This window comes from Gracilinanus agilis, chromosome 2 (assembly GCF_016433145.1).
Source record: "Gracilinanus agilis isolate LMUSP501 chromosome 2, AgileGrace, whole genome shotgun sequence".
Classification (NCBI taxonomy): Eukaryota; Metazoa; Chordata; class Mammalia; order Didelphimorphia; family Didelphidae; genus Gracilinanus; species Gracilinanus agilis.
In genome coordinates, this window is record NC_058131.1 from 267,107,336 (window position 1) to 267,116,284 (window position 8,949).

The 8,949-nt window shown below is 47.0% G+C and overlaps 1 protein-coding gene across 4 annotated transcripts; it reads left to right on the forward strand.

Annotated features, from left to right (window-relative positions):
* The first annotated feature begins 261 nt into the window (after nt 1–261).
* On the forward strand, nt 262–8,669 carry OPRL1 (opioid related nociceptin receptor 1). 4 transcript variants are annotated; one of them, XM_044661193.1, is made up of 4 exons: nt 262–344; nt 2,719–2,730; nt 6,441–6,796; nt 8,146–8,669. In XM_044661193.1, the coding sequence occupies exons 1-4, from the start codon at nt 328–330 to the stop codon at nt 8,667–8,669; spliced, it is 909 nt and encodes a 302-aa protein (XP_044517128.1). In that variant the 5' UTR covers nt 262–327. The 4 variants fall into 4 exon arrangements, with proteins under 4 accessions (XP_044517128.1, XP_044517125.1, XP_044517124.1 ...); XM_044661190.1 differs by lacking the exons at nt 262–344; nt 2,719–2,730 and adding an exon at nt 3,026–3,270; XM_044661189.1 differs by lacking the exons at nt 262–344; nt 2,719–2,730 and adding an exon at nt 3,056–3,255.
* The last annotated feature ends 280 nt before the right edge of the window (nt 8,670–8,949 follow it).

An 8,949-nucleotide genomic window follows, 5' to 3' on the forward strand; every position in this document is an offset into this window, starting at 1 on the left:
GTGTGTGTGGGCTGGTGGGGTGGATAAGGTGGTTTGCAGGGGAAGCTCTGGCGCTAGTCACATTTCTCTCCCTCTTTCCTTGGTTTCTCAGGGCCAGTTTGGGGCAAGGGGGTAGAGATAGCACCATGGAACCCCCCTTCCTGGCCCCATTCTGGGAAGATTTCTATGGAAACCGCCTGTTCAACAACTTCTCTCTCATAAATGGGAGTGGATTGCTTCTCAATGTGACCCAGGACACCTTTCTGCCCATCGGCCTCAAGGTCACCATCGTGGTTGTCTACCTGGCTGTGTTTATAGGGGGTCTGTTGGGGAACTGCCTTGTCATGTATGTCATTATCAGGTAGGTGGGTGCTGAGTCCTCCTTAACCTGTCATAATCAAGTGTCTTGGCCCCTACTTTGAAACCTTCCAGTACCTCGATGATCAGGACAGGTGCAAATGTAGGGAGGCTGTGGCATTGGAGCTGGGACTGACTGTTTCCTGCTGCTCTTGGTGGCATATGCAAGTGGCAAATGGGTAGATCTCTCTCTAGGAACCAATACTTAAATCTGCCTTGTTGACCCCTTCAGGAGGAAGGAGGAAAAAGCTGTAGTCCAAGTCTCTGGGACTTGGCCTCAGGAACAGAATGAGAAGAGAGGTCCGGATCTGAGGTACTCTGAGAAAATTGATCACTGTGACTCCTGAGGGGGCTGGACACTGTTTGTGGGCTTGGCTGGAAGCAATACCTGTGGGATTTAAGCTTCCACAAGCCCTGGGCCCCAGGAGGCCTGCCTAGTTAGAGGGTTCAGTGCCCCAGAGCAGAGGTGCATATGGGTGGGAGCATTGTCCAACCTGAGTATCAGTAATTATGGTTCGACCATGCTTCATCTCCTAATAGAGATGGATGGTGCCCTCTCCCAAGGCTAGACACTGGAGTCCAGTGTTGGGGGGCTCTTGGGCTTGGGTCTTGGATGTTTCCTCCCTCTCCCCAAATTTTCTCCTCTGCCAGGTCTCTAAATTTTTCATCAAGACAGTTTAATTCAACACAGATTTATTAAGCCCACCTATGTGCCCAGCCCTGTGCTTGCCATTATGGATGAAATAATAGGGCACACATATATCTTTCTAGAAGTCAGTCTATCTGGGAAGACAACATGGATACACAGGAAACAGAGGGAATAATTAAGGGCCACAGTGTATATTGCTCAGTGAGATATGGTTTGATGTAGGCCTTGAAGGATGGATAGGATAGAGGAGAGATAGAAAGGATAGAGGAGAGATCATTTTTTTTAACGTGAGGAGAAAAACATGATCAAAAGTATGGAGGCAGGATTGAACCTGGTGTTTAGGCTGACAGTGAAGAATTTAGATTGGTTGGAGGGATGGGTTCTTATGGAGAGTAGAGGAAATGAGGTTGGAGGGGTTACAGAGTTTCTGAATGCCAGGCTGAGGAGTTTGGGGAGGGAGAACACTTAAGGACAGGTGTGATGAAGTGAAGTTTGAGGAGGGGAGGCCAAGCCCAAGTTCTCAATGACCATCACCATTTTATTTTTCAGGAAGTGGGGAACCTTGGAAGGTTTTTGAGCCAGGGGTGACTTGATCAAGGACTTTGTTCTCTTAAGTGTTGAGCTGACTGTGAAGTTGATAAAGGGACATGGTTAAGAAGTCATCATGCCCCAGCTTTGAAACGAATGATTTTTTTTTAATGTGTGGAGAACAACATGAATAAAAGTATGGAGGCAGGATTGAGCCTGATATTAATCTGATAACAAAAAGGTCAGATTGGTTAGAGGGATGGAGAGGGGATAGACAATCTGGGTTGGCATTATTGGCTTGACTTCCTTGAGAAGGCATCTTTGAATCTTTGGTGCAAAATCAAAAGTACAAAAAATAGGGATGTATCAAAGAGTGCTGGATCTATATAGCTAGACCTGAGTTCAAATCCCACCTTTAACATCAGTTATATTACTTCAGGCAGGGCACTCATCCTTGCTTACCCATAGGTGAGTAAGTAATATATAAAATGCAACACAGTAATATATGAGGATAGCAATTGTTAGTGGGGAAAGTATTCTAAACTCTAAAAGTACTCTAGAAATGGGAATTGTGTTGGGGATGATGATGATGATGATGATGATTAGGTGCGTGGAACCGTGAATCAATTGCCATAGACAGATTCTAATCTCTAACTTGTGGTTAGATCAACTAGATGATCTCTGAAAGCACTTTCACTATTAAGTCTAGTTGAGATTGACTATCAGAGCAGCATATCAGGGTCATTTGTCATTAAACCCAACATCTNCCGCCCCCCTCCCACCCTCTCCTGTTCCTCAGTCCTCTTACCTGCCTGCCATTCTAACCCCCCCCCCTTTCCTAAAGCTGCCCTTCCCTACCCCCTTCTCTCTAGACGACACCCCCCCCCTTTTTGGCTTTGGTTCTCTCCTTCCGTTTGCCTGTTTTGGGGGCAGCGTTTCTGGATCTGAGCCCATTGGGGATTTGCTCCCAGGGTGAGGAGTTGGGGGGGGGCAGATGGGCGGCAGGGTTGGCTCTGGGTGTCGCAGGATCGGGGCTTGGCTCGGGGTGGGGGTAGTTGGGAGATGTTCGTAGTGTGGCCAGAGGCACTGGGGGACTAATAGGATCCCGGATTTCTTCTCTGTGTGTGTGAAGTGTGTGTGTGTGGGGACTTCAGGACGCTGAGATTGCAGGGGTGGGGGCCTCAGGAGGGGCTCGTTCCCAGGAGTGGCTATAGTAGGTTAGAATCTTTCCCAACGAGGAGTTCCTGTGTACGATTCTATGTACATGTCGCTGTCTAGTGTCTGCGTGTCTGCCAGCGTTTATAGCCAAGGGTCCTTCTGTATGTATCTGTGTCCACATATGCCTGCCGGAGTCTGTGTAAGCATGTCACCTGTCTCCCTGTTGTTAGGCAGCCTGATGGAGAAGTGAGGAAGGAGTGTGTGTGTGGGCTGGTGGGGTGGATAAGGTGGTTTGCAGGGAAAGCTCTGGCGCTAGTCACATTTCTCTCCCTCTTTCCTTGGTTTCTCAGGGCCAGTTTGGGGCAAGGGGGTAGAGATAGCACCATGGAACCCCCCTTCCTGGCCCCATTCTGGGAAGATTTCTATGGAAACCGCCTGTTCAACAACTTCTCTCTCATAAATGGGAGTGGATTGCTTCTCAATGTGACCCAGGACACCTTTCTGCCCATCGGCCTCAAGGTCACCATCGTGGTTGTCTACCTGGCTGTGTTTATAGGGGGTCTGTTGGGGAACTGCCTTGTCATGTATGTCATTATCAGGTAGGTGGGTGCTGAGTCCTCCTTAACCTGTCATAATCAAGTGTCTTGGCCCCTACTTTGAAACCTTCCAGTACCTCAATGATCAGGACAGGTGCAAATGTAGGGAGACTGTGGCATTGGAGCTGGGACTGACTGTTTCCTGCTGCTCTTGGTGGCATATGCAAGTGGCAAATGGGTAGATCTCTCTCTAGGAACCAATACTTAAATCTGCCTTGTTGACCCCTTCAGGAGGAAGGAGGAAAAAGCTGTAGTCCAAGTCTCTGGGACTTGGCCTCAGGAACAGAATGAGAAGAGAGGTCCGGATCTGAGGTACTCTGAGAAAATTGATCACTGTGACTCCTGAGGGGGCTGGACACTGTTTGTGGGCTTGGCTGGAAGCAATACCTGTGGGATTTAAGCTTCCACAAGCCCTGGGCCCCAGGAGGCCTGCCTAGTTAGAGGGTTCAGTGCCCCAGAGCAGAGGTGCGTATGGGTGGGAGCATTGTCCAACCTGAGTATCAGTAATTATGGTTCGACCATGCTTCATCTCCTAATAGAGATGGATGGTGCCCTCTCCCAAGGCTAGACACTGGAGTCCAGTGTTGGGGGGCTCTTGGGCTTGGGTCTTGGATGTTTCCTCCCTCTCCCCAAATTTTCTCCTCTGCCAGGTCTCTAAATTTTTCATCAAGACAGTTTAATTCAACACAGATTTATTAAGCCCACCTATGTGCCCAGCCCTGTGCTTGCCATTATGGATGAAATAATAGGGCACACATATATCTTTCTAGAAGTCAGTCTATCTGGGAAGACAACATGGATACACAGGAAACAGAGGGAATAATTAAGGGCCACAGTGTATATTGATCAGTGGTTTGATGTAGGCCTTGAAGGATGGATAGGATAGAGTAGAGATAGAAAGGATAGAGGAGAGATCATTTTTTTTAACATGAGGAGAAAAACATGATCAAAAGTATGGAGGCAGGATTGAACCTGGTGTTTAGGCTGACAGTGAAGAATTTAGATTGGTTGGAGGGATGGGTTCTTATGGAGAGTAGAGGAAATGAGGTTGGAGGGGTTACAGAGTTTCTGAATGCCAGGCTGAGGAGTTTGGGGAGGGAGAACACTTAAGGACAGGTGTGATGAAGTGAAGTTTGAGGAGGGGAGGCCAAGCCCAAGTTCTCAATGACCATCACCACTTTATTTTTCAGGAAGTGGGGAACCTTGGAAGGTTTTTGAGCCAGGGGTGACTTGATCAAGGACTTTGTTCTCTTAAGTGTTGAGCTGACTGTGAAGTTGATAAAGGGACATGGTTAAGAAGTCATCATGCCCCAGCTTTGAAACGAATGATTTTTTTTTAATGTGTGGAGAACAACATGAATAAAAGTATGGAGGCAGGATTGAGCCTGATATTAATCTGATAACAAAAAGGTCAGATTGGTTAGAGGGATGGAGAGGGGATAGACAATCTGGGTTGGCATTATTGGCTTGACTTCCTTGAGAAGGCATCTTTGAATCTTTGGTGCAAAATCAAAAGTACAAAAAATAGGGATGTATCAAAGAGTGCTGGATCTATATAGCTAGACCTGAGTTCAAATCCCACCTTTAACATCAGTTATATTACTTCAGGCAGGGCACTCATCCTTGCTTACCCATAGGTGAGTAAGTAATATATAAAATGCAACACAGTAATATATGAGGATAGCAATTGTTAGTGGGGAAAGTATTCTAAACTCTAAAAGTACTCTAGAAATGGGAATTGTGTTGGGGATGATGATGATGATGATGATGATTAGGTGCGTGGAACCGTGAATCAATTGCCATAGACAGATTCTAATCTCTAACTTGTGGTTAGATCAACTAGATGATCTCTGAAAGCACTTTCACTATTAAGTCTAGTTGAGATTGACTATCAGAGCAGCATATCAGGGTCATTTGTCATTAAACCCAACATCTTCATTTTATAGAAAAGGAAAACAAGACCCAAGAGACAGTGACTAGCCTAAGGTCACAGAAGTAATAAATGGTAGAGTTGGAATTTGAATTCATGTCCTCTGACTCCTAATCCAATTCTCTTTCCATTATGCTTTTCAGCTATCCCACCTGTCCTAGATGTCCTTCCTTGATGACATCATTTGGACAGGCCAGCCAGGAGCCCTCCTGGGAAGGGATCCACAGTGAAGCATTTTAGAGATGAAGGCTGCTATTTTTATCTTTTTCATCCTCCCTTAGTGTTGGGATGGAAAAAAACCCCAAACCTACATCCTGGATTTAAATAGACAGGAAAGGTGAAAAGCTCTCTAGAGACATCGAAGTACAAAAATTGAGTGGGCCAGAAAAGCATACTGTTCTGGGTCCTGTGCTCAGTTAACATGACAGCCTACCCAGGTCAGAAAGGCTGAAATAGCAAAGGATACATAGTTGATATTCCTCACTGCCTGCCACCCCATCCCTTCCAGTATTACTACCATAATTATCTCTGCCATTACCATCACCATGGCTACCATCTTCAATGTCATCTCCATTTCCACCAATACTATCACCACCATTCCTGCTGCCATCACCATGGCTACCACCATCACCATAGCTGCCATCACTACCACTGCCACCGCTACTACAATATTGCCTTTGAACTCGATTATACCTCTAACAATCTCATCCTTCTGTCACAGTTGTTATCTCTATCATTTTCATTGTCTGAATCATCCCCTGGATCACCATCATCATTGCCATCAACATCAACAGTGCTGCCCTCACCAAACAGTGATGACCAGTCTAGCCCAAGATGGAAAACATTATGCCACTCATCCAAGAGACCGTGGAATCTTAAGTCTCTGGAATCCATAGGGTTATTGTTAAGATCTAGAAGGAGTACCAGGGGAGGGGGGTAATTGTACATTTACTTCGTTTTCAAATATCAGAGCACGTCCTTCTGAATCACATACGTGTGTAGGGTTTTTTGCTTTGGAGTATAAACTGTAATGGGAAAACTAAAGCTTTTTTACCCCTGAACTACCTGGGTCCTTTCTCTGAGGGCAGGTTGAATGATCAGCCCCTGAAGCAACTGTTCTCCACTTGCTCTTCTACCCACCACATTCTCTTATTGGCTCTAAGAGAATATGAAAAGTGTGAAGATGACTATCATGAATTTAATTTTTCTCCATCTCTCTGTCTCTCCTTTGCCCCCACAATAGACACACAAAGATGAAGACAGCCACAAACATTTACATCTTTAACTTGGCACTGGCAGATGCGCTGGTCCTGTTGACTCTGCCCTTCCAGGGCACCGATGTTTTCCTGGGCTACTGGCCATTCGGAAACGTGCTGTGCAAGACAGTCATTGCCATTGATTACTACAACATGTTCACTAGCACCTTCACCTTGACTGCCATGAGTGTGGACCGATACATTGCCATCTGCCACCCAGTCCGGGCCCTGGACATCCGAACACCCAACAAGGCCAAGGCAGTCAACGTTGGCATCTGGGCCCTGGCTTCTCTCATTGGTGTTCCTGTTACAGTCATGGGCTCAGCCCAGATGGATGATGATGGTCAGTACATGTGTATGAAGTGGTGATGGTGGTGATAGTAGTAGTAGGCAGGCCCAGGAAGTAGGCAGGTAGTAGAGGGCAAAGTCATCATTCCTCTGGGGAAGGGTACCCAAACTCATCATTTTTCTAGAGGAAGACAGATCCATGCAGAGTCAGTATCCCTCTGAGGGGAGGAGAACAGACTCCTCATGCTTCTCAAGCAGGGGCTCTTAAGCTTCCTCTGTAACAAAGGCAATCTGATAAAGATTATAAACCCTTTCTTAGAACAATCTTTTAAAAATTTCATAAATGAAAAAATGCCAAATTTCACTAGAGATTAGTGAAAATAAAAATGTAATTTTGTTCTCATCCAATATCAATGGCCCCCTTGAAAATCTTTCCACAGACCCTTTGGTGGTGGTTATCAGGTTAAGAATCTCTGCTTCAGAGAAAGTTGAACATACCCATCCAGATCATACCCATACATTGTCCCACTGTAGGAAGAAGTCTGGTACAGTGGAAATGGTACTCAACTTATGGTCGAAAGACTTAGGTTTGACTCTTGCCTCCACTGCTTAGTGCCATGATGGTATAATGGACAGGACATTGGATTTATAGTCAAGGTTTAAATCCTGCCTCAGAAACTCACTACCTGTATGATCTGGGCAAATCAATTAGCCTCTCTGTACCTCAGTTTTCTCATCTGCAAAATGAAGCCATTATACTTGGCTTCTAAGATCCTTTCCAGTTTGAAATCTATGATCTCACAAATCATTTACCTCTCTGGGTTGTCTCAGTTTCTTCATCTGTTAAATGAAGGAGTTGGATCAGATGGCTCCTCCTCCTCCTTTTCCTCCTCCCTTATTTTGTGTCTTAGATACGGAATGTCACTTCCAAGGAAGAAGAACAGTAAGGGGTAGGCAACTGGGATTAAGTGACTTGCCCAGGGACTCACACATAGGAGTCTGAGGCCAGATTTGAACTCTAGGATTGGCTCTCTATTCACTGAGCCATCTAGAAGCTCTGACTAGATGACTTCTAAGGTCACTTCCAACTCTTAATATATGATTCTCTGACATGGTGGGGAGCCACATCTATCTAGATCCTTCATTCTTCAATGGATAAATGACTGGATCCAATGTCCCTTAGAGAGAGAGGACAGACATAACCCTCACATTCCCTTGTAGAGGTGAGGATGGGGGGAGCAAGACAGAATGTAGAATGAGAGTGGGGAGAGCTGGAAGACAGGGGCAGGTCTGGTGACCCTGCTCCATCTGGAACCCTCCCTGATGTCATGAGCCTAGTGCCCAGTGCCAGTGGGGAAGCTATGACTGGGCTGCTCCTGATGCTTGTTTTCTTCCCCTTGGCAGAGATCGAATGCCTGGTGGAGATCCCTGCCCCTGAGGATTACTGGGGCCCCGTGTTTGGGGTCTGCGTGTTCCTCTTCTCATTTGTGATCCCTGTCCTCATTATCTCAGCCTGCTACAGCCTTATGATCCGGAGGCTTCGAAGCGTTCGAGTACTCTCTGGCTCTAGGGAGAAGGACCGCAATCTGCGGCGTATCACTCGCCTTGTCTTAGTGGTAGTGGCTGTGTTTGTGGGGTGCTGGACCCCCGTCCAGGTGTTTGTGCTGGCTCAGGGCCTGGGAGTCCAGCTGGCCAGTGAAGCTGCGGTGGCTGCCCTACACTTCTGCATTGTCCTGGGTTATGCCAACAGTGGCCTGAATCCCATCCTCTACGCTTTCTTGGATGAGAACTTCAAGGCCTGTTTTCGTAAGTTCTGCTGTGCGTCTTCCCTGCGCCGGGAGCTGCAGGTGTCTGACCGTGTGCGGAGCATTGCCAAGGATGTGGCATTTGCCTGCAAGACTTCAGAAACTGCACCTAGGCCTGCCTGACTAGGCGTGGAACTCCCCATGATGCCCACCAGCCCCCAAAGCCCATCCACACCCAACACAGAGCTCACGCAGGTAACAGCTTTGTAGTGGAGCTCTCCTCAGACTCGGTGTTGGGCGAAAGGAGCAGCTGTGGGGCTGGACACCTTCAGGATGGCTTTTTGACTGACCCTGAGAGGCTGTGGCCTCGGAGCAGCTCTGCCAGCTCTGGCAGAGCTACAAAACCCGGGGAGAACGTCCCCGTGGAAAGAGACTCAAAATAAGGGCAGTTTCTGTTATTGGT

Bases quoted from the DNA above. Each gene is read 5' to 3' on its own strand.
- OPRL1 (XM_044661190.1), top strand. From the start codon at position 3,056: ATGGAACCCCCCTTCCTGGCCCCATTCTGGGAAGATTTCTATGGAAAC. The intron at 3,271-6,440 runs GTAGGTGGGTGC...CCCCCACAATAG, and splicing joins GTCATGTATGTCATTATCAG to ACACACAAAGATGAAGACAG. The intron at 6,797-8,145 runs GTCAGTACATGT...TCCCCTTGGCAG, and splicing joins AGCCCAGATGGATGATGATG to AGATCGAATGCCTGGTGGAG.